The sequence below is a fragment of the Catharus ustulatus genome, chromosome 13 (genome assembly GCF_009819885.2).
Source record: "Catharus ustulatus isolate bCatUst1 chromosome 13, bCatUst1.pri.v2, whole genome shotgun sequence".
Taxonomy (NCBI): domain Eukaryota; kingdom Metazoa; phylum Chordata; class Aves; order Passeriformes; family Turdidae; genus Catharus; species Catharus ustulatus.
In genome coordinates this window covers 10,628,192-10,653,764 of record NC_046233.1, presented here as the reverse complement: position 1 = coordinate 10,653,764, position 25,573 = coordinate 10,628,192, and the positions used below count along the sequence as shown (strand labels likewise).

Genomic DNA, 25,573 nt, shown 5'->3' with positions numbered 1-25,573 from the left:
GAATTTACCTTGTTGAATGAGCTTTATTCCTGTTGTGCCAGTCAAGCACAACAATGTTCTTTTCACCTGGGAAGGTGCTGCTGCCAGCAGAAGGCCCCCAAATGCAATTGTCTCCACTCTGAATTGCATGCTCAGGCTAGAGAGCTGCCATCTTGCTTCAGTCACTGAAAGTTATATGTCTTTTCTAGGCTCCTTGTTCTGTCAGTGGAGAAACAGAGGGATCCCTGGGGAATTACTTATTGCAGTCTAAGGTAGATGCCTGAAACAGATGGACTGAATTGCCCTCTAAAACATATCTATTTCCCTGAGAGGTGTTAGCCTGCACTAGAGTTTCTCTTAGCTGAGATGGATTTAATGGGTTGATTCAGCAGCAAAGGTAAGCACAACCCTATCTTGAATGATTCAGGTCAATGGGACCTTTCCCAGGGGTGTAAAGGCATTCATGAACACTTGCCATATCAAGATATAAGAAAGGACATTGCAGCCCACCTGGCTAAACCAGCAGCTGTGTGCACAGTGCTTGTACCTCTGTGGGAATAGGAGGTACTCTGGATATAACTACAGAGTTCAGAGAAAACTGGGAAGGAGGTGGTTAATCCGTGCCTTGCCCCTATTATTTTAGGGAAAGAAAATTCCCACAGTAAGATTTGACAAATTACCATAATAGTTAATACTTTACAGGAAGGCCTGATCCCCAAACACTTCCCCAAGTGGATTGCAGGCAGTGTGTAAGTGTGTACTCCGTGTTACCTGCACCTCTGCAGAGAATTTCCAGGGAACACTTCACTACTTTGGTTATTATCAGAGACAGCAAACCCAGAAACACCAATGAAGACAGGCTCTTGTTAAAACAAACTCAGTTTAACAGAGGGAAGCTTTTTCTTTCAGGATCATCATCAGCTAACATTAAACTGAAAAGTCTCCTCGTGCAGGATGGAGACGCCTTCTCTATCCCTTAGGTTGAAAACTTGCATTGCCAGTAAACCTCAACTGGTGTGGTCCAAGTTGTTCAGGTTGTGTGAACCTAAAACCAGCTCTTAAAAAAAGTTTCTATTTTGAGTTTTTTAATATATTAGACAATGAGACCACCAGATACATTTTTTGTCATACCTCAGCCTGCTGATTATAAATTGAAGAGCTGCCACTTCTGGATTAGCATTTTTTTTAGGATTTAAGTGTACCAATTCCAAGGCATCATCTCACTTTGGGAAATTCATGCAAACAGTGCCAGACTAACAACACTAAATGAAAAACCCACCCAATGAGCAAGTGTTGAAAAGCAGTAATAAATTGCAAACAGCAGACTGAATAGATGTTTTTGGTGAGAGCAACGTAGTACCCATCTTCCCGTTTTGAGCTCAGAGGAAAAAAATGGGGAGATGAAAAATGGGAGATGAAAACTTGACCCTTGTGTACAGTAGATACTGAGCTGGGAAAGGAAGTCTGATGAAAAAGCTGAATGAAATGCTGTGCTAATCCCTTTGAGAAAGCACGCTTGAAGAGTGCTCTGCCATCCAGAGCAAAGTCTAGGTTCAGCTGTGACATCCCCCTCAGGCTCCCAGAAAGTTAACAGGACACTGCTCAGCCCAGAAACAGTCTTTAAGCATTAGTCATAATAATGAATAGCATTCTCTCTTAATCTGCTCTGAAAAAAAAAAGTTGTATAACAATTGGATCTCCTGGCACTATCTAAACCACCCTTAGCTGCCCCTCCAGTTCGAGACTGCAAAGACATTCCCCCAGAAAAAAAAAAAAAATCTGCTGAAATTTGATATGGAAGTGTGAATCTGCTATTCCTTTTTGTCTGCAGAGGTAGCCTGCCTCTGATCCCTTTGCTTCTCCTGTTCCTGGGATGAATGAGAGCCGGGTCATGGGCAGAGCCTTGTTTTGACACTGCTTAGATCTATATTAAAAAGGAAAAAAGGCATGAAAAGAGTCCCAGAGCAAGGCACACACCTGCCTGTTATTGGGGTGACAACACAGGATTAAGTAGTTTGTATATAGACTTGTATGGGAGCTTTGACTCAAAAGCCTAATTGTTTCCTAACCAATGGTTAGAAAAGCTGCTGTATCCTTGGCTCTTTCCTGTGGCTTATTCCAAGGCTTAAGGGATCCTTCTGAAATGGCACCATCTTTTGTACTCACCCTTTGCTTAGCTTAAAAATAATGCAGGCATGTAGACCCATTAAAAAGGGTCTCCAGGAAAACAAGCTTTTTTACTCAAAGAACGAGGCTAGAAAATTAAAATGTGCCCAGATGCACATGCACACACACATGGTCTGAAAGGCTCTGCTTCTCATCCTTTTGCTTCTGAGCACAGGGAGTGAACTTTTAATTCTAATATCACAAAGGCCCCATCGCATCTTGGTTCAAAGTCTGTCTTAATCAGCCCTGACCACACACAGAGCTGTCTATCTTATTTCCTTCATTTAGGAAACATCACTGGCAGAGTGAATCCCCACACCTGACATGCTTTGAAAATCACACTGGTTTGATCATATACTCCCAACATGCACATGTATATGTTTCAGACTCAAAAAACACTGTTTGATTTTTCATTTTGCCTGTTTTTTTTTTTTTTAATCAAATAGCCAGTCTGCTCACAGCTATCTCTTACGTAGTATTATTAGACAAAAGTTTAAGACAAGATGCCTCAAAGGCCAATGATTTACTTGGAGCACTTGGTATTTTCCTGTAAGCTGGGACTGTATTGTTACAACCAATATTATATTTTACATCTGTGTCTAATTACATGGGGAAGACAGCTGTGCTGAGGGCAGACAGATTTATTACAGACTTGAGTGGGGATTGCAGTATGAATTATTCATTTTTCATTATTTCTTGTCTCCTCCCTTTTACAGTAGTGTCTGACAAAAACTTAGACTAAAAGGCAAGAGGATGCTTTGTGATACTCTGTGACCAATAGGCAACTCTAAAGTAAAACGATGTTTTTCACTGCACCACTGTCAAGGGGAGAACCAAAATTAACTGCCAGCTCTGAGCCAGGATTGTCTGCACACCGTCCCTAACATAATTGATGATGCCTTTGACAAACAAGGCCATTGTCACATCGGCTGCTGTTTTGTTAGACAGGGAGGTGGTGGAGAGAAAATGAGTGTTTGCCAAGAGAAAAGAAGCAAAAATCAGTGGGAAAGGGTTGTCAAATATTGGAAAATGTTAAAGGATGAGATTTTGGAAACTTGCTTTTGTGTTTCCTTGATAGTGAGGTTTATTTGCAAATCCATGGTACTGTTAAACAGATAAAAACCCAGTGATCCACAGCTGCCCCTTCAGCATGTGACATGTGGGCTCTTATTTTAGGAGTTACCTTAGATGCACAACTGGGATTTTGGCTGTAATGCTCTGGAAGCCAGACAATGCACCCACCCAAGCTGAAATGCTAAATAAACACAGACTGAGTAAAGAGTTTGCAAGCCACTTGTATAACTCCTCTGAAAGTGTTGTGCATGTATTGATTCAGCTTGCTTTCTGATCCACTAGAAGCTGTCCCAGTTTCTAACTGGAGAATATATCCCACAGTTCAGCTGGAAACATTATTTTTACTGAATTGTAGCTTCAAAATTATTTTTAAAAGGCACTTTTGTTTTCTGCTTCCTCATCAGCTTTCACCAGTGCTGTCAGTCACTGTGCTGTAATATTCTCCCTCAGGAATAGGGTAGGAGAAGTTCTCATCTTCCTGAATCAGGTTCCAGTCTCAGCTGGGGATGGGCAGCCTAATGATGTGAGATACCCATCTGTTAACTGACTCTAACTGATGAAACCCAAAAACTAGAAATAAGAGGGATAAAGACAGACCCAGAGGCTGTAGAAATCTAAGGCATTTTAAGTGAAAACTCCACAGGTGGATCCTACATATAGTAATATTACAGTAGAAGCAAACCTGGATTCAAATAACCCTGATGTTGGCAAACTCCTTGTGTCTCAAGCCTGTCTGCAATAAAGGAAGGGTGTTTTCCCTCCTTATCTCCCTAACCCAAATCCATGACATCCATTGTTTTCACTGACTGACAAACTAAGAGTCTCTTTTTCAGGGTGATGTAGTCAGCCCTGCAAAAATGGGGTGGGGGGGTGAAATCAAGTTTAGCAGCAAAAGAAATCAGACCTTGCCTTTGAAGGTGTCAGGGCTAATGAGCACTTCAGTGTTACACCTGCTCTCCAGAAGTGACAGCCCCAGCCCTGGGTTTGCTCCCAGAGTCGAGGCTGCTGCCCTCTGCCAGCCTGCCCATTGTGCTGAGCACATTGCCCGTGACAGCACGTGGCTTTTCTGTCCCTGGGCTGTTGTGCTAGTGTCCCCTGAGCACAACGGGCCCACATCCATCCACTGCAGTATAATAATATTATTAAAATTGTTGGCATAAAGAACACAGGGCATGGGGAAAAAAATAACTATATGGTAAGTAGATCATCAGAGAAACACCCTTGAAACAAAACTGCTCGCCCTTGTTCTTGTACTATTGTCAAAAGGTATTTTCTTTTTCTGAGTTTCAAATGTGAGGATGTAGATGAAAGTGAATCTGTCTCTGCTGTATTTTAAACTCTCTTTAGTCTTATATTTGCCCCTTTCTCCTTGGAAAGTGATGCATGGGATCAGAGTGTTCTTTTGGTCTCTTATCTGTGAGCTCATGAAGAAAAGTAGTTTGATCAGAAACAATGATGGGCAAACTTCAAAAGCTTTGGAGATCATGTTTGGTTCAAATGAGCATCCAGAAAGGCTAGCCTCTGATCCAAGCTATCTAAACACCTTGGGTGTCCAACATTTAACTGAAAATCTCTGTAAAAGCAGGCCTTAGCCACGAGATTTTTATTTCTGCCCTCTTCCAGATGGATGAATTAGTGATGCATTACCATTTCAGTCTGCTACAAGTAAAAGTCAGGGCATGCTGCCTTCCTAATACAAAAGAGAGCTGAAATATGAAGGTCTGGAGTTCAGCTCAGTTCTTGTTTTGATCAAACTTTTCAGAACATCAGAGATCAGTGGGTTTGTTTACTGCTTGTATTTTACTTCTGCAGAGCTGTTGGCATCAGGCTGGACCATCCCAGCCAGGTTCTGCTCTGGTGGAGAGTCAACTGTGCTGGCTTGCACCTCTGTGTGTGCCTCCCTGATGCTGTCACATCAGGAATGTACCAGTGGTGTGGGATTATGACAATTTATTGTCTGTGTAGGAAGAGGTGCCCACAGGAGCTGTAACCATCTGTTCTCCTGCCAAATTGCCTTGAGTTGCTAGGCTGGTGTCAAACTGGCAACAGCATTTGAAAGGTGTGGAAGTTTTTCCTCCTATTTGTTCAGCTACATGTAAAATGCATCTAGTAAGTTTAGAGGTCTTCTCTCATTCTGCTTGCCTTCCTTGAAAGAATCTGCTCATGTATTTGTAAAAAAAAATTCATCAGCTTCTTTAAACACATACAGTACTGCATGGTGTGATGTTTAGCACTTTAGAAAGGAATTGAAGGAAATTTGTGCACTCTTTGGAGGCAGAAACTGAAAATATGTTTCAGGTCATCTGAACCACCTGTATGAGCTGCATCTAGCCCAGAGGAAACAGCAGTTTTGTGATCTCTGTGTTTACAGGAAAGGCAATGTAGGCAACAGCTATAAATCTTTACCTTGTCCTTGCTAGTGAAGCTTTCTGCAAAACACTTTTAAAGCGAATCACCCTCAAGCCCATTTAAAAATAAATACACAGAGGAGGCTTCCTAGTATCACTTCAAAACCCTGTGTGGTCAAGATCTGTGTTGTAGGGAAGAACTGATTTTCATGCACAAATGCTCCCAGTTGTACTTGTTTTTCTTTGTCTAACAAATTAAAGAGAAAAAAATATTGTAAATGTAGGCTGAAATGCAATGTTTACTAGTTCTGACTTAAAAATACTGAGCATGAGGAAGAGGGTACAAATTTAGCAGCCTTGCAAAAATGTCACTAACCAGCTGACCCCATGGCACATAATTTGAATTGCCTCTTGCTGTATGTCCACAGCCTGTGCCTGCCAGCCCATGGGTGCAGCCAATGCCACGTTCAGCAGCAGCTGGAGATGCCACCCCCGGACAGGATTCTGCTACTGCAAGCCAGGAGTGGCAGGTCCCAGGTGTGACAGGTGCCTCGTGGGCTACTGGGGCTTTGGAGAACACGGCTGTCAGCCCTGTGACTGCGCCAGGGACTGCGACCAGCGCACTGGGACCTGCTTCAACAGGTAAAGGGGCTCACTTTGGGATGGGACTCTGTGAAATGAAACAGAGAATAGCAAATACTGCAGCAACAACAAAAATTGGAGCTGCACAATCATTTGAAAAGGTGGCCATAAATCATAAAAGGTTTCTTAGGTTACATTTACACCTTTAGGTGCACTGCATTATCCAAGGCAGTCTTGAACAGATGAACTTTTGCAGTAATAATAGGTATTTCCACAAGTCCATGGAAATATGTGCAGGGTCTTTAAACACATCTTTGCTTTGGAAATAGGTGGAAGAATCTGGAGAGTCTGCCTCTCCTCTGTGCCCAGGGTAAAATGAATGATAGGCTACCTCTTGTTTCTGGAGGGCCAGGCATCTGTACCCCAAACATGCATTAATCAGCACAGAAATCCTGTGATTTGCTGAGCAACTGCAGCTCTACAGGTCCTGCAGCTGTCCTCAGGTCCCAGTGACGTCAACAAGTGGTCACTAAGTTACATAATTCCCTAAAAAAAATCAAACGTAAGCAATAAAGGCCCAATTATAGGTACTTCAAATGCTAAGTCAGCAGTAGGAAGCTTAAATTAAAGCCTAGACCTTGTGATCTCTCTACCTGGCATGAAGTCTTGCTCATATTTGCATTCCCAAGCTGAAGAAAGTAAGCTCATCAGCTGGGTACAGGCAAAGCCAGCTGTTTGTTTGTTTGTTTGTTTGTTTGTTTCCCAGCCTGTGGTGCCCTAACACAGAGCTGTGGTTTGTGTGTCCCCCAGCTATGACAGCGAGCCCTTCTTTCACATCCCCATCGGGGGGCGCATCCCCGATCTCATCCAAGCACCAACCAACGAGAGCGAAGAGGAGTGGAAATGGAACGACCACGAGCAGGGATTTTCTGCACTGAGGCACCCAGGTACAGCCCAGAGTTTGGGAACACTTAGCAGCCAGTTCTTTCAACCCTCCACCCTGACTGGCTCTGCCCCACTCATCTCTAGCTTGTCTGTAGTATTTAAACAGTTTTCAGTTTTGCCTGCCCTGCAAAAATCAGCATTTACCACCACTGGTAGCTTGGCAGAGTAACAGTGCCACTTACTGCATAGCTTGACTTTTCTGAGATGGGTATTACCTTAATAGAAGGATCAGCATTTCTCAGGTTATGGGATCAAACAAAGGTCTCATTACTTACATGATTTACAGCTGGATCTGATTCTTACAAATCTCTTCATTAGGATCAGTTTATTAACTGTACAATAGACCTCATGTGGGCTGCATTTTACTTGACAGTGCTGATCAGATTTCAGAGTAATTATTTTATCATATAACAAGAAACACATTTGCAAATAATGAGCTCACTCTCCAACTTATTCTTCAGGTCCATATAGATTATGGGAACTATAGATATGTAACTTTATAACTGATGATTGTTTGCTCTTCTTTTCTCTCTCATGCCCTGGCTCTTCTCCAACCTTTTGTGTTCTGGGGTTTCCCTGCTAGAAAAGTGTGTGTGCAAAGAAAAGGTGCTTGGAAGTGTCAGTGACTTCTGCCAAATGAAATATGCCTATGGTAAGTGGGTAACATGCCCCCAAGCTATGATCATTCCACAATGTTCCCACTGTACATTTTGTTAGCTGATAGCCATGAAAAATGACAGGATTGGTTAAGTCCTGAGAGGTAGGATTTCTTCTCCCTTTTTTGCCTACTGACATGTCCAACTTCTGATCAGAAGTAAAAAGCATTTTCATGCAAAGTTCTGTGGTATCTCCTTCCCACCCAGTTCATTTCCCTCTTTACAGCAGGAGGGGTGCTAGACTAATACTCAGTGGAATGATTGGCCTCCACACCAAGAAAAAATGATACAAAAAAGCTCACATCTGAAATGCCATTGCTTTTGCAGTCATTATGCAGGTTCCAGTAGCCATGCTCATTTAGCAAGAATGCATTTGAAACTGTTGTTTATGAACACCTGGTTCATCCACCCACATGAAGCAAGAAAGGAAAGCTCTGGGATCCAGAGGTTTGATGTGCTTGTGCCAGGAGACAACAAAGCCTGCTTGAGGGGCTGATCTACATGAGCCTGTCATGCCAAAAGTTATGGGATCCTACTGAATTAAAAGGAACAGAAAATAATGATGGCAACCAGGTGTTGGACCACAAAACAAAAATAGCTCTTCTGGTTTGTTGTGCAATCATGAAATTTCAGTCATGCGACACACCTGATGGGAAACTTGCCGACTTCCTTCCTGTAGACAGTCCCTTCTCACAGGACAGAGTTTTTGATAGGCCAGTGTTAAAGCTAAACACTAAAGTTTTCAAACTGGGAATATAAAGTGTAGAATCAGTTCACTTGAAATGAGACTGGTAGCCACTGGTTGGGGTTTTTTACCCTAACTTTTGTACACATACAAGTGCTTACCTGGAATTTCCAAGTGTTTGACATAAAAAATAGTAACTAAATAACATGGTGAAAGGATGAGTTAATTACTTAGAAAGAAAAATCCAGTTTTTCTCCCCCAGATTGATTCAAAAGATCTGTCAGTGAAGTGGACAAGCACTGTACCTTCTATACAACTGCACTTTGGGTTTTTTATCATGTCTTCTTTCAAGGTGTTAAAATTCCATCTTTTAACAGCATCAACCAAAACTCATTTAGAAATTTGTTGTTGGTCTCTCTTTGGATATGTTTTCTGGCAGTGATAAAAGCAAGAATCCTATCTGCTCATGACAAAGGGACTCATGCAGAAGTTGTTGTGAAAGTGAAGAAGGTCCTGAAATCAGGCAAAGTGAAAATTGCTCGGAGCAACAGAAGCATTTACCCAGAATCCTGGACCAACAGGGGCTGTACATGTCCCATTCTCAATCCTGGTAAGGACAAAATATCACCAGTATTGGCAAAGGTGCTGAATACCAGATCCATAAGAAATAGAGAAATTCTGGTTTGGTTCTTTCTTGTTCTGTTTGCTAACTAAGGGTTTTCCCCCTTTTTTTTTTTTCTTTTAAACTAGGTACTGACTATCTTATAGCAGGCCAGGAGGACTCTAGGACTGGCAAACTCCTTGTGAACATGAACAGCCTGGTGAAACCCTGGAAGGCATATCTGGGAAAACAAGTATCAGATATTCTTCGAACTGGATGCAAATAATTTCTGCTTCAGAAATTACAGTGCTGGACTTTGCCTTTTAGTAACACTGCAGTGAAAGGTGTAGTTAGTTCATGCATTCCCATTCAACGTGCTCCTAACTGAAGTGAGGAAAGCAGACTTGCCATCCCTCCTTTCATGTGCTTAGACAGGAAACTTGGGACATGACTACTTTTTTTTTTTTTTTTTTTTTAAATGCACAGCCTTATCCTAAAAAATTTACCTAGTGCATCATATATAGATCACAAGTCAGCTCTTCACTTGAGCCTGGTTCCAGCCAGAATCATTTTACAAGGCAAAACTAAAGATATGGATTAGTGTTTCCATACTTCAGGTCAGAGTCTGATATTAATATGCATAAATTGCTTTCATAATACATTCATTACTGGGGTGTAATTTTCTTTATAAGTGACCACTAAAAGGCAGCAATTTCTTTCAGCTTTAAAAACGGCATAATACTAAATAAGCATATAAGAGAGCTCAAACTGATTAACTATCAAACTGCAATTATGCCAATATAATGGGCTGCTTTCTAGAAATTATCCCCCTGCTGACCAGAAACAAACATGTGGCTTATCTTGGGACAGTGTCCTTTAGAGATTTGCACTGCTATCATCAATGCTTAGTGCTGAGCTCTGCTGCAGAAACCACCTTGGCTCAAACTCCATTCCAAATCCAGCTCTTTGCTGTAGTACTTAGTCTGTAACACCACAGAGGTTTCACACCAATAAACACAAATAAGCCTTAATTACAGGGAAAAGCCAAAGTGTGAGGAACTAGCAGCTGCTCTAATGTTGAAATTGTGACACCACAAAAGGTACAAAGCAGAAACAGGAGGTAAATGGATTGGCTGGAGCATGCAGCAAATGAGGTAAGCTGGAGTTCTGGGACAGCAACCTGGCTATTCCAACTGTGCTCAAGACCACTGGCCTTTGATTGCACTTAGTGCTTTCACTGTGCTTTACTTCTCTTGGTCACACTTCAGGGTAAGATGCTGAAGCTCTGCTTCCTTCCCATAGAGCCTGAGGATTATTTCTCCCTCTGCAAAAGTACAGGAGTGGTAACATCTGCACTCCAGGTAAAATTAGTTCTGCTCTGCAAAAGCATTCTCTCTAAATCAATTTTACCCTATAGTAATCAAGAGGTAGCTACTTAAATCCTTCCTTAACACAGACTTTTGAGGAAATTGTAGTTTGAGACTTTTAAGGATTAAAATCCTGTTTAAGGATTCACAACCAAATGAAGCTGGTTGGAGCACTCTCTCTTCAACTGAGCAGAAATCACAATGAATCAATCTATATTCTTTCAGGGGGTTACAGAGAAAGAGCAAGCACACATGCTACTTTTCCATATTTCAATTCCATGTCTAACTTTTAATGTTCCTAGGGAAGAGATGTTTTCATTTAGCACTGTGTGATTGGTAAGTATGATATCTAGAAAACCTTAATCCTAATGCAGAATGATGGAAGTTCCAGCCTACAATTTAGGCCATTCATTTGTTCTCTTCATCACTGAGAACCTAAAAATTCAGCTTCTTCCATTCTATTTACTGCTATTTTACTTTGAATTTCACATTGATTGAACAGCAGAAAAATCCTCAGCTCATTTGGAAATGGATGTCAGGCATAGAGAAAACAAAAGCTCCAATATGTTTCCCAACAGGATGTAAACAGTGTTTCTAGTGTTTCTTCCTCCTTCCTTTTCAGGAAATTTCCCTTCCTCCATTGCTTTCCCCCTTTTACTTCATTATTTATTTGTTGTTACCTAAAGTGGTATCCAACAATGTGGCATCTCCAACAAGCTCTATTTAATTAATGCAATAAAACACTTTTTAACCAAGGCATTTGGCAGAATTTGAAATGTCAGCCTTATGAAATTAGGAGCCCAGCAACTGCTTTCTTTACTGTCTCCAGAAATTGTCTCACAACAAAAAGATTAACTAGTTCTCTTTCAAATATCAATAAAGACCTGTACATGAATTTACAGTCTGATCTCAAAGGGCCTCTCACAAGAAATTAAATTCAAGTGTAGGTTTAGAATTAAACTAAGGAATGTGCTTTTCAACAAGGCCATTTTACCTGTAGGGGATCTTATTTAATGACATGGGGATATTCCCTGTTGGTTTATAGTCAGCACCATATCAAAGCAAACACCTCTATTCCACTTTTTGTGCCAGACTGGTGGTTTGCTGGGGAGGGTAAACATCTGCATAGTTCTCTTCCGTGAATGTAAGTCATATTTTGACACAGTAATTTACTAGCATTACTAGCAACTGCTAGTAGAAATACAACTTGGAACAAGAATATTGATACCCTGGTGTGTTCTCTTGGGGCCTATGGTAATACAGCAATTAATGACAACCAAATGAAACACTGTGGTGTGCAAACAAGATAATCAATGTATCATACATTTCAGGTATCTCAAAAGTATTTGATATATACACATATCTTTCTCTAAAATTGACTGCAATTTGGTTTTTTATTGGTATCACTACTTCTGCTGATCAGGCATCTCTGAGTTCACAGAGAAGAAAAATGAAAGAATAAAGTTTCAACTCACACAGAGCTACCCTGTGCAATATTTGTTCTTTCAGGTAGCCTGAAAATAAGAATTTAAATAGAAATGGATTGCAGAGATCACATTAGAACAGCTAGTGATGATGGGAAAGTTTAAATTGGTATCACTATGAGACTTCAGAGAGGAAAAAAGTTATTTACTTGTGCAGTGTACGTGAAATAAAAATGAGCATGAAGCAGTGCAAGATGACAGCTGGCCTAGGCAAAGCTGTTGCATATTTGTCAGAACAAGCAAGCAGGTTGTACACAGTAAATTAAAAGGGCTACCATAGAAGACATGGTATTCCTGTACCAAAAAAGAACTGGGTTTTGTGGACCTTTGTACAATATCCTTTTGACCTTGTGACTGTGTGTCTTAGGTGACACAGTAAGAAAGAATACCAGCGTGGACAAAAGGATGAATTTGCCCAATGCAAAGTGGAAACTGTAGTGGAATCCCTACAAAATCCTCATTTGCTCCTTGTTTTGGCCTTCCTGAGCTGCCGGCACACGGATCATCAATATCAATTTACAATAAGCCATTTTAAAAAACAAACACTGGTGCTATAATCATTGCTACACTCCTCTACTCTTGAGCTGTTGGGTGTGTCTTCTCTCAGTTCCATCACCAACAAAATACTAGCTCCAGAAGGGTTAAAAGCAGTTGAAAAACAACTGCAGACAGGCTCCTGTTCAACAAAATGAAATCGTGTCCAGTGAAGAGAGCTGACTAAGAATAAATGACAAACTGCTGGTAGCTTCTCCACACTGTCCCACACTAACACTGATAGAATTTTAATGAGGTAAAACAAGAGTTTAGAAGCACACAAATTCCTTTTTTCACTTCCCCAGGAATAAGTAGGTTCATTGACGTGTGGTCAGATCAGTGCCTCAGATAAACAGGAGATGTAGCTGCCAGGTTAACAAGGACACTCAGTCAGCACTGCATAGGATCTAGATCTTGTTTCCAAAATAGCCCTGCCAGATCCCCAGATCTAATGATCCCTACAATGGCCTGCAAGATAAATGTCTCCTACCAGCCACCATTTTGTTCATCATTCCTTTTGCAGGGAGGGAGGAAAAAAAAAAAAAAGCTTTTTTTTTGTGCCTGAAGTAAGGCCATACCTTTTAGGAAAGTTACTACACACAAGTTGAAATCAGGTATCTGCAATGCCCTCAGGCTGTACTGCAGAGCAGAAAAAAACTACCAAGTAACTTCTAATTCTGAGAATGCAATTTTGTCCAATTTTAACTAATTTTCAATACTTTTTTACATTTTAGAATATATGCTTTGTTAAAGGATCCTCTAAAAGAGACAAGTGTCAGAGGCAATCTTGATCCACATCAGGATATGTGATACATGCACCACTGATTCAAGTTTAAGTGGATTGCAGGAACAATTACATCCTAACAACCAATTATCACAAGTTTTATATAAAATTTGTGACCTGCATCATGGAGGAATTGCAGCCAGCTGATAACAGTCCACCCAGTTTTCAAAAGCTTTCAGTTTCACCATTGCACCAGAAGGACAAGGGTGGGCAAAAACTGAAGAAAGGTTAAAACTGAAAATCTGGAGTATTACCCAGCAGTATGGTACAAGGGAGTATTTTGGGAGCAGTGATAGGTCTGTAGGGTGAATACAATTAAAACCATGTCTTTTTATTCTAAAAACTAAAGAGAAAAGTCAACTGGAATTCTAGCTACAAAACGGTTTGGGCTAAGTAATTTGTTATTATGTTCTAATACATCTAGAAGTGCTTCATGTATTGTTACCAGGTTTTTTTAGCTAAACTTTTATAAACATTTAATCACACTCAGCACATCAGCTTTTATAGGACAAAGATCAACCAAAGGCACAGAATTAAAGTGCAATTCTTTCATAATGAAAGCTTTCTCTATCCCCCAATGACTACTTGTGATTTGACTCAGCAGCACCTATGACTTGACAAAAGCACCTGATAACATAAAATCAGTATAAAATTACTCTAAAAAAACAATTGCTCAAACCTATTTAAATCTACTACTCTCTCTCCAAGAACCAGTAGCTCAGCAATGGCAGACAGAGAGCCAAGATGTTATTAATAATATACAGTAATTTCATGATTATAAGCCGCACTGAGTATAAGCCACACTTCCAGGTGCCAGCAACTTTCCATTCTTTGTCCATACATAAGCCACACCTGATTATAAACCGCACATTACAATACAGAGTGTGATAAAAGGTATCTGTTCTATCAGCATCTGTTGAGGGTGGGGGCAGCGATCCTTATCTCAACAGCAGATATTCTGCTAATGGGCCATCCATTGAAACCAGATTGGGCATTGTTCTTTATCTTTTCACAACCCATCCTTCCTCCAGAGAGTCATTGTCTGCTAATGGCCATTGAGTCCCACTGTGGCACTGATAAAATTACTGCATCCCATTGGAAGTTGCTCCAGCCAGGGGGAAGAGCCCAACATTTCTTACCAAGATAAAAACAGAGGCTTTGGGACACTAAGGGAGCCCCTTTCTCCACTGGACTCCAAAGGAAAACCGGATTTCTGCACATCACCACTGGAGCTCCGGAGGTAAACTGCACCTTGTACAGGAGCACTGCTCCAACTGAGCCACATCTGTCACTGCAGGAGGATGCAGCCACCATGGAATGGGACTGCTGCCAACACCCTGCCTGATGGGGTGTCAGGTTGTACTCTGACTGTGTCAGGGTTTGCAGTTTGTTTCTTTGTAGTACTGTATTTCTATTTTAATTTCCCTAGAAAAGAACTTTTATTCCTAATTCCCATATTTTTGCCTGAAAGCCCCATGATTTCAAAATTACAATAATTTGGAGGGAGGGGGTTTACATTCTCCATTTCAAAGAGAAGCTCCTGCCTTTCTCAGCAGACACCTGTCCTCCAAACTAAAACAGCAACTTTTTGTTCTTTGTCCATATATAAGACGCACCTGATTATAAGCCGCACTTTGGGTTCGGACCAAAATTTTAGTCAAAATGGTGCAGCTTATAATGGTGAAATTACTGCATATATACACATATATAAAATAAAAAAAATATATATATAAAATAAGAAACACATTAAAACAAGAAATATACAGCTCTAATTTTGTATCCACACAATAAAAATGCAACTTATCATCTACTTATTTCACAAGCATGTCACATATTGCTAAGGATCACTTGATCATCTTTCTTATACATTAAAATAACCACTGACTGATTTTTGTTTTAAAATTGGGGCATGTAACCATAGGAAGAAAACCACACAAATGAAGCAAGGCTGAAGAACAGAAACAAGGATTAACATTATCTATGCATTCACAACTGCATGAGTTTACATAGCAAAAAACAATTTTCAAACAACTATTTAGGATTAAAGGTATTATGCATTGCTTTTCACAGTTTCTGGTGTAAGATCCTTACACAAATTTCATATTTGCACTGGATGCAGCACAACAGGTTACCAAGCCACAACAGTCAGAAGGAAGCAAATCCACCCTGAACACAACTGATTATGCTCCAAGGATTAGGTGCACATCCCTGCCTACTGTAGGCTAAGATTCTCACATTTTATGTTTTATACACAGATGCTAGCAATACAGCTGCAGAGAATAAATCCAAATTCTTTTGAGCACAAAGGCAATGTGGGAAAGAAAAGCACAGCAAAAAAGAAAGAGGCAACTTGTTAGAACAGAGCACCCCTTCACAAACAGCTCACAGAGAGTACACCAGATTTCCATTTGAACAACCAGAAGCTTGGGTGCATGTGATTATTTTTTTTTAATTTGGTGCCCAGTGTTCATCTATTGCCTAAGATTTCATTTTCATGGCCCAACTGCCTAAATGCCAAAGTTTATCTCTGCTGCTTTTGTGCCTGTTTAGTCAGGTTAACTTGGCACTTGGCTTCCTATGCCTGAGTCACATGGAGAAGTTCTGTGTCACTTTATTTCTTTGAAAAGCAGGGATGCCAAGAGTCCCTGCTACTGCTGCCCTCAGAACAAAGCAGTTGTCAGCCACTTAACTGCCTGCAATTTTTTTGAGGATGCAACAGTTGCACTGAAATACAAACACCTCAAACATACTGTAAAACTTAACAGAAATTCCCCTCAAACTTTCGTAAACATGGGTGACACCAAATTAACTTATGCAAGCAAGACACAGAAGTGCTATACGAAATTAATTCTGCACAGCACTCCAGAGTGCTGCTCACAGAGAAAGACAAGTGTTTAATCATTGCTGGACTTTGTGGGTTGCATTACTGACACTACAACCTTTTATGCTTTGGGTGAGGTAACCAATACATAAGGAGAGAAATAAAACAAAAAACAAACTGATCTGCAATAAAGTTACTGAAGCCACAGCCACAATCTCTTTTTGAAAAAAAAATAAAAATCTCTCAACCTACCTGTTCCTTGGAAAGACAAACAATTTAGTATTCCCCTATCTACAGCTATTAAACTATAGTGAACTAATAAATTATTTGTACCTCTTAATTAATTTTCAAATATTTTAATAGCTGTTCATGTTTATTTGCTGGTTCATGATCCAGTCTATGACAGCTACTGAAAATGCTTTAGATTTTTCATGCCTTCCTGCCTGGGCTGGACAGAAAAGAGTAAGACAAGGATAAAAATGTGACAAGCTGGAGCATCTGATCTTCACAACCCACAAATTCATTCAAGGTCTGCTTACAGCACTGAATAGTTCTCAAATCCAATCAGTGTTAACAAAAAAACAACCAAACAAAACACCACATCACAAAGACACAGGAGCTTTCAGTGAGGGTAAAAAGTATTTGCTTTTTAATATGCACTTAAGTCACAGTATCTGTTTTGAGATCATTACACCAGGTAACAATTTATTGTATTTCAAAGTATTTCACAAGTGCCCATCTATACATTGAAGGAGACCATAACGACCAAAGGAACCCAAAAGCTGTATTTTCAGAGCAAAAATAAAGCTAGTGACCAACATTCTTTTCACTCATCTTAATCATCAGTTGCACAACACACCATTTTCAAAAATGCAAAAGCCATCACAGTAAGTAAATGAAATCAAAGAAGATGTGTATTTCAACATTTTCCTGGCAGTCCTGATCAGATGCCAGTAGTAAAATGCAACCATAATCTAGTAAGACCATTTGAAATTATTTTAGAAATTCTAGATCTAGGCCATTTTCAGTGTCTTGCATCACTTCGGGAAAAAAAAATCTTAAAGGAAAAACAATCATTTAATGTAATTTCTGTTGACAGAACAGAACACATTGAAAAAAAGCAGCTACTGATCAGAACATACTGAAATGAAGACAGACCTGGTGTGCCAGTGGAATTTTAGTTGAAAGCTATGTACTTCAAGACATTATTCAAGTCAAAACCCAAGGAAAACTTGAGGGTAGAGAACAGCTGTTAAAGTTTTAACTGTGTCCAAAAGCAGGTTACACAGTACACACACACTCTCACTCTTTTTGCAGTATTTATTTGCAAGGCTGTAGCTCTGAGATTTCTCCTTCAGGAATAAATTATTTACTATGATACAGTGCACAGAATGTGGTGAAACATTTCCTCACTACTCAGAAGACAGACACAGTGCAGAAGTCCATGTCTCTGAAAATGAGAAAGGGAGACGACCGCCTCCTTGCATCTTCATTAGCTGGATCCCTTCTCCTCCTCTTTGGCAGCAGAGGCCTCCATAGAGGCAGCTTCCAAATCTTTGGTGGACTTCTCATCATTTTCATCCTCTTGAGGGTAAAGATCTGGGTATTTTTGCATGCATTCCTGCATGGCACGGAATTGGTCCACACAGTCTGATCCCTTTATTTCTTCTGTGCTATAGTGGAAACAAGAAAAGGCTGACTTGAACTGCTCCCCACAGGGACCACTAGCCATTCCACCCAGACATGGGCAATTCCAATTGATATCTCCATTGGGCAGTATCAATCCTGAACAAAAAAGAGAGAAGAAAAATTAATGCTCCTTCCAAACATTGATTTCACTCAGTGACAGCTGCTGGGCTGCAAGTGTGAACTCAAGCACTATAATGCCCTCTTAGTTCTGTAGCTTCAAGGATGATAAACACCTTTCCCTTCCCAGCCAGTCTGTTTCTCCCTCTCATCTGTATAATCCTTTAATGAGCACAAGTGAGATTAGTTCTTTATCCAGCTCTGAATTAAGTCCTTCTCCCTAGACTACAGACCACTGAGAATATTCTAAGGGAACTGCAAAACAGATAGAAGTCAAGTCAATCAATTTACCAGACTCTGTCACAGGATCAAGCAAGCATTAAAATCATGCCATACAAATAGTAAGAGTTTAAATCCAATATTAAGACTAGAAATCATTTAAGTCAAATCAAATGGATATATTTTTCTTCTTGTTTGAAATAAACTCTGCAATAGTAACTCACAACATTCCCCCTTCAAATTTCAACACAAGACCAGAACTGCAAAAACAAAAATCAGTATATTCGTAAAGCACAGATTAAGTCATGTGTCACAGAACACAAGGAACAGCAAGCCTGAGAGCAAGCCTGCCTGTCTGGTTGCCAGAAACCAAACTGCACTTTAGAACACAACTGAAAGGAGTTAAGGATCACTTCAGACTATAAACTGGAACAGCAGTAAACCTCTGCTCTGGAACAGTTCAAGTCCTGACAGAAACACTTCACTGATGGACTGGTAAGGTGAAGATTGAAGGGCACATGTTCTTCTAGATGGCAACTGATTTACACAACAAGGTCAAACAGCAAGATGAAGAACTCCTTTCCTCTGATTTTAGAAATTCAATGTAACAGACTTGTTACAGTGAATGGGCTTCTCGAGTCTCTAATGCATTTCTCTAAGGCAATAAATACATCTCAATTTCCTTTCTCTACCTGGAATGAGCGTACACAAGTATGTTCATCTATGAAGAACAAGAGAACTACTGTGCTATGATCCAAGCTGGTTTCTTTTCCACTTGAACAGTTTCCTGTCCTCCTCTTTAGCACACTTTTCTAACTTCATCTCCCGGCTGAGTTTCTGGAGAAGCTGACAGCATGTGCATAAACCTTAAATTTAAGCACCTTCCCTTTAGAAAGGGGGCATAAAAATACCACTTGCAGAAAAAAAACAGTTGAACTAATTCTGATTCAAACAAATACAAAAACAAATACAAAAACAGATATAAAAACAAATACAACTTGGCATTACCTAAAATACTGTCACAGAATTCAATAAATAAACTTATTTCTTGTCTTTTCCCTGTGGATTAACAAAGTTTCAGACAAACATTTCACTCCCAGGTGTAATTCCTTGGACACCAGGCTGCAATACCATGAATCTTGACTCAAGCAGCTCAATCATTTATTCCTATATTAAAAGGAATATTTTATTGTGATTTGCTACTCATCAGTGATGTACTCTAACTCAGTCAATGCAGTTCAGCAGAAAATTACAGAGTCAGTCAAATCTTGACATTGATCAGACTCTTTTTTCATTACAGAAAGTAACAGAGTCCTTAGAATGATTCAGTCAACTACAGTAATGCTGTCACATACTATAGATCATGCTTTATTTGGCAAGATGGTTTTGCAAAATATCTGCAAAAGTCACTGCACTGATAACATACACCTAATCCAGTGCATCACAGCACCTCCAGCTGCCTGGAGGAGTAGCAGGACTTCTGAGACAAGAAAATGGGCGGCTGGTGTCCAATTCCTCATTGCCAAGGATGACATAAAGCAGAAAAATGTTAATCACATGGTGTAGAAGAAATACAATTTGCTCAGTAAACTAGATTTTGCAGTCCTATATTCCTCCTCACTAATATCAACCAGTCATTTTAAGGTCATTTTTCTAGCACTTCAAGAACAAAAAACCAAAATTTGTAACGTTCCAAGACACTACAGCAATAAAATTACTTGTAAAATAATTATCTTAAAATAGATTGCTCCTTTTAGAGCAGATCTGCCCTATAAACATGCAAATCTTAATGTGAGTTATCCCATAAACAATACATTCTATGGTATCACAAGATCACTCACCTACACCTATTTTATCACTGAAATAGCATCAGTTTCAGAAGTTTTGTGCACAGAAACCATGCTTTAGGAAAATAAAAATATAGATGAATAAAGCACGCATTTCCTCATTCATAATCACAGCAGAATTCACACATCAATGATTAAGTCCATCAGCAAGCTCAGAACACAAATTGCAAACAGACTTCATCCATTGCTCTTCCTGAGTTGCAACCCTGCAATAGGTGGGATCACTATTTTTAATTAAAATTGAATTAAAACTTCCTTCAAATGCAGCCTGAACCTCACTGATCCAGTGAGTCATAATCTACTTGAACCTGCACTTGTGGGAGAAAAAACAACCCTGTTTACATCACTGCAGATCAGACTTGTGTGAGTAACTGATTGCTGACATCACACAACCTAAAGTCTCGTGGCCCATGTCATGGACAAAAGCAAGCCCATCTGCATCTGTGTCAACACCTGCCTTTGGACTTGCTGGTATGAAATCCCACTGCTGTTCTGAGAAGAGTTTCTTCTCTGCTGCATGACAAACACCCCAAAAACAAGTTTATCTGCCAGGGATTCACAGTGTAAGATAACAGGAAGCAGGATTGAAAGGGACATCAACAGTCACAGAAACAGTCCTGTACAGCTGATCATTCATCAAGTTCTTTCTTAAAAGAACGTGGAGTTTTGCTTCATCAGTCCCCTGTACAAACCACTTTAAAACTGTTTATAAAATGACAGGAACAAGTCTGGGAAAACAGAGGGGAAACACCAGCAACAATCTGTGTTTGAGGTCCAATTTCATTTATCCAACTTTCCCAACACAGCTGTAGAACTAGTAAAAATCATTTTGCATGCATAAAACCCATGATTGCCTTCTTCATATAAGCTTAATAAAATAAAAAATTATTCTAACTGAAGGCAGCCAAGATGTCAGTGAAACCCAGGAATCTTTCATGTTTAAATTCCACCATCTGCAACACACAGGACTAGAAAGAAGTTTTATAGTAACAATACTATTTCAAAACCGCGGCAAATTAATTCTTAATTTGTTTCCATCAGCCGCAGATATCAAAAGGCACAGTGAACTGTGATCTTCACTGCAGTATGAAATCCTAACCTGAACTTACTTCAGTTTGTTTGCCTTTCCATTTCCCATGGCTTTTTTTTATTTCAATGTTTTTAGCTTAAAGTCAGTCATTAACATTTTGCCTACCAAAATCTCCCAGCTGATACAACAAAATATTGACAGAAATAAGAGCAGTATCCTAAGGAAAGAGAACACAAGTTTTCCTGACCAATCTATTGACTCAAGTAGACTGCTCAAAGACTAATGTCTGTTAATGTCTGTGAAAAGTAAGAACTATCAAAAATTGCCAAATACCAAACCAGATGTTTATCTCAAGTATGAAAAAGGCCTCTACAAAAAAACCTCAAACAGAAGTTTCAGGTGTATTAGAAAACAATGCAGATTATGATAGGTCTATATAATGGATCTATTCTTTCCCAGGTATGACTGGTCTCTTTGGCACAGCAGAAAAGATGAGAACAGTCCTTAGAGTTAATTATACAACAGAATTTGAACACTGGAAACCAAGCCTTCTATTCCAAGTAGAAGCTAAATTAGAAAAGCCTGCATGTTACATTAGGTACAGCAAAACCCTTCCCAATTTTCTTTCAAATATGCAAACCAGAGCTTCAGCATTTCAACATATTCCAAACCATTTTACCCATGTCTTTCCTGCCCATAAGCTTCACTCCCTACAGCTACATTCTGTGATATGTCCATTTTCTCTCTTCTGAACTAATGCATTGTAGCCCTGGGTCATTTAAGTGGTTTGTTCAGACTTTAAAACAGGGCGGTAATTTACCAAATACTAAGAAGAAAACTTAACAAAGAAAATCCCCACCCAAACTTATTGGCAGTACTTAAACACAGTTTATAGTTTCTCATTTTGAATCCCACAGACACACACTGTCACTGTAAGGTGACAAAAAACTCCTGGCTTTTTTCTTCTCTGATCCACTGTTGAGATAGAAAGTGATCTAATGTTCTGTAAATGAAGGATTGTCATCACCTCTACTCCTCACCACAGCCTTTCCATGTCCAGCAAAATACATGTAACAGCAATCAACTGATATGGCATTTAAACAAAAATAAAGTGGTTCTTTTAATTTTGACTGGTTTATTACCCAAATGTATGTCACCAAGTCATCAACAGACTTAGTGCAGGTGACAAAAACTTTTGGATATATAACTGACTACATACAGTTGTAATGAAGCCAAAATAGGCAGACAAATATGCAGTAACATTTCAACACAAATCTATGTACAAAAAAAAGTTAATTTTGATGACATAGGAAAGTGTGTTTCAAATTACACTACACACCATATCTGCTAACAGAGACCCCCGTGAGCTCCAGCTGCTAAACTGCTTAAATGCTGCCCTCTAAAGGTCTCTAAAGAGCCACTCTAGAAAACATAACTTTCACTTTCTAAATTCCAAAGAGTCTGAAATATTTACTTCAGCCTTAGCTGAGCTGAAACTAATCAAATCACTTCACACAAAGTGAAGAGGCCAAAAGACCTGTAAACATAGAGGCAATTAGGAAAAAAAATAACCTAAACTGACATTTTCATGATGATTATTAACCCAGGGCAAAATTTATTAAATCATCGTGAATCATCATTCATTTACCTATTATTTAAAATATGCTCTGTGCAACCAGAATATTGTAAGTCTTGGTCTTAGAAATATTCTGCTCTCTTAAATCTCTATTTGCAGGTTAAATATCCTTTATACAAAAACTCCAATCTTCATGAAAACTTTTATCTTTTCAAGATGATTACAATTGAAAACTCAATAATTTTAACTTACCTGTCAAGTGCCACTGAAAGACATTGATTATATTGCTACCAGTATAGTATAGATTAGCCAGATTTTAATCTATATTAAATCAGACATTTAGAGATTGCCAAATTTGACAATTTCAGCTGCACACAGGCAGGTGAACAACTCGCATAATGACAGTGATGTGTAACTCATTACAGCTTCTCTGAAAATTGCATGCTGTTACTTACAAAAGAGAAAAAACAATCATAATTTTCACTTGATTAGGCTCTAACTTTATTAATAAAAGGAAAAGGTATTCCTGAATATCCCTGGCTACTAATCAAAACTAAAAGCCATCAACTGATTATTTGAACAGGCCAGTAAGAAAAACCATTACGAGTGTAGAAGAAGAAATATTGGAATAAAACATGTCATTAGCAATGTCCTAATCTGGCAGTTAAAACTGCCAAGATTTTGGGTATTTACTGCATAACCAGCTGCTCTCAGTCTTTAAATATGCTGAAGTTTTTCTAATTCATACAAGGCTTGTTTCCTGTTGGATATATACATGATGGAACACCCCATACTTCCATTCTTCTGCTCACTACTGACCTTGCTCTTCGTAAGGGTCATCTGGGTCATCTGCAACCAGCTCAGCACTACTCGGTGTCTCATGGTCCTCCTTGGTTGCAAATATTATTCTGTCTTTTCCTACCATGGAGAAAACAAGAAACAAAAGTTCAGAGAAATCTGAGACAGAAAGAGTCATTTACAAAACTGCTGAACACCACAAGTTAATGAGATATTCAGTGTGATGCACTAACATTAATAGAGAATGAACTGTTGTACTTAATCACCTTCAATGAGAACAGTTACTAGTTCAGAGGAACACATACACGCTGAAATTCTGTTATTCTAAAGGTCTAACTTTCATAGCAATGTCCTGTAATGGCTGAAGATCACAGTACAGTTCACTAAACTGCTAAGTTAAAAGGCTGTTTCAAAACAAACTCAAATTACTCCAATACAAATAAAACAGATGAAGGATTTAGAATTAAGAGTGGAAAAAACCCTATAATAAACAGCAGTAAAGTGTTCAAGAGGAGTTTAATAACAGTGCTCTTCACTAAAGACTAGTGTAATATTTTACACTAACCACCTGAATTAAAAACAGAAGATAGCTGTTAGCATATAGAACTAACTACATTGAAAGGTACTGTGAACATTAGAAGGGATAGAAACCCAACAGAGCAAATTTTCTGCTCTTGATGTAACTTAAACACTCTATAGTGGGGTCAGGGGAAGCCTGGCTGGAAACTTCAGTAGTTTTAATTTTTTAACAACCCTGCAAAGCTCTAACACACACCCTGAGGTATGAGTGGAAAAAATGGTAAATTCCCCAATAATTCTCCAAATTCATAAAGGCCACTACAGTAACTTGGCATATTAGAAATTAGAATCTCTGGCCCCTCAGTGTGACCTCAGCCAGCAGATGTTCAGTAACTTCACTAGGCTCAGTAACCATGCATTTAAACATGTCTGAAAAACTGATAAATCTGTTTCAAACACTTTAAAAAAACGGGAAACAGTTTTCTGACAACTCTGACAACTCTGCATTGTCCTCCAGCAAATTTTACAATGTGGAATGTTCGGTCATTTTTTATATATAAGAAGCTAGAAACACATGAACTCTAACCCCGTCACTGCAATTCTGTAGGGTTGCATAAGGCAACTTACAGATCTTGCAAAATTAAACAACACACAGCATAAAGCATAAAAGAGGTCCACAGGTTATGACCACCTCAATGCAGTTTCTAGTCTGTGTCCATGTTTGTAACTTATAAATGGCATTTAGAACTACTGGCGCTTTTTTTCCCGTCTGAAACTTTACATTCAGCCACTTTTCATTACTTATTCATATATAGGTAGATATATATCCAGGTATTTATCTATGTATCTCCCACTTTAAGAAGCGGTCAAGCCTCATAAATACCATGTACAACACGACACGGATACAGAAAAGCTCGCACTCTACCCACCCCATCGATCGACCTTAAAAAGGCAAAACCCCACACCTCCGGCCACTGAGCCAGGCTGGGATAAATGCCTGCCCTGCGGGCAGAAGGCGCTGGGCGGCCGGAGCTGCCCTGCCCGCACGCCTCAGCCGCTCAGCCCCGTTCCCTGCGGGCACCTCCGGCCCCACAGCCCGGGGCCGCCCCACAGCCCGGGGCCGCCCCACAGCCCGGGGCCGCCCCACAGCCCGGGGCCGCCCCACAGCCCGGGGCCGCGTCGCCGCCTCATGGCCCCGCCGCCCTTCCCGCCTCCGCCAGAGAAGGAGAAAGGTCGGCGGCGGGCGGGGAGGCAGCGCTGCCGCGGGCACACACGGACCGCGGGCGGCAGCCGCGCCTCCTCTGTACTCCGGCTGCGCCTTCCCCTCACGGGCTGCGGGGAGCGGGCGGTCACCCCGCGGCGCACCCAGCCCCGGCCGCCTCACGGCGAGCCCGCCCGGCGGGGTGACATTGGGAGGACGCTCGGGCGCACCTTCCTGCCTGCAGTAGGACATGGCCGGTGCCTTCCTCCGCAGCGCGCCGCACACGGGCCCCGCCGCTCCGCTCCCGCCGTCCCGCCAGCACCGCTCGGGCAGCGCCGCGCCGCCGCTCCACGCCGCGACCTCCCGCCTCCGGAAGCGCCTTCCCGGCCTGAGGCGGCCGCTGACGCACCTCCTGCCGGCCGGGGGCTCCGCCAGGCCCGGCCCCGCCGCACTACACCTCCCGCCTGCCCCGCGCCGGCCGCAGGGCGGAGAGAGAGGGAGGGAGGCGGGAAGGAAGGGCAGGAGGAAGGAAGGGCAGGAGGAAGGAAGGG

At 40.6% G+C, this 25,573-nt stretch overlaps 2 protein-coding genes across 2 annotated transcripts in view; one reads left to right on the top strand and one right to left on the bottom strand.

Moving 5' to 3' along the window:
- Positions 1-11,883, top strand: part of LOC117002593 (netrin-4-like) — a 45,303-nt gene extending 33,420 nt beyond the window's left edge. Inside the window, exons 6-10 of the mRNA XM_033071879.1 lie at positions 5,996-6,209; positions 6,960-7,096; positions 7,678-7,746; positions 8,875-9,045; positions 9,186-11,883. Of these exons, the coding sequence (XP_032927770.1) occupies positions 5,996-6,209; positions 6,960-7,096; positions 7,678-7,746; positions 8,875-9,045; positions 9,186-9,322 (728 nt within the window). The 3' untranslated portion in view covers positions 9,323-11,883. The remainder of the gene's footprint in view (positions 1-5,995; positions 6,210-6,959; positions 7,097-7,677; positions 7,747-8,874; positions 9,046-9,185) is intronic.
- Positions 11,884-16,652: 4,769 nt separating this feature from the next.
- Positions 16,653-25,406, bottom strand: CHCHD4 (coiled-coil-helix-coiled-coil-helix domain containing 4). Its single transcript, XM_033071715.1, has 3 exons — positions 25,253-25,406; positions 23,324-23,422; positions 16,653-17,811 (listed from the first exon to the last, which is right to left on the bottom strand). The coding sequence occupies exons 1-3, from the start codon at positions 25,272-25,274 to the stop codon at positions 17,519-17,521; spliced, it is 414 nt and encodes a 137-aa protein (XP_032927606.1). The 5' UTR covers positions 25,275-25,406; the 3' UTR covers positions 16,653-17,518.
- Between the last annotated feature and the right edge of the window lie 167 nt (positions 25,407-25,573).

Bases quoted from the DNA above. Each gene is read 5' to 3' on its own strand.
- CHCHD4 (XM_033071715.1), bottom strand. From the start codon at position 25,274: ATGTCCTACTGCAGGCAGGAAG. The intron at 23,423-25,252 runs GTGCGCCCGAGC...TCTCCATGGTAG, and splicing joins GTCCTACTGCAGGCAGGAAG to GAAAAGACAGAATAATATTT. The intron at 17,812-23,323 runs GTCAGTAGTGAG...TTTTTTGTTCAG, and splicing joins TGACCCTTACGAAGAGCAAG to GATTGATACTGCCCAATGGA.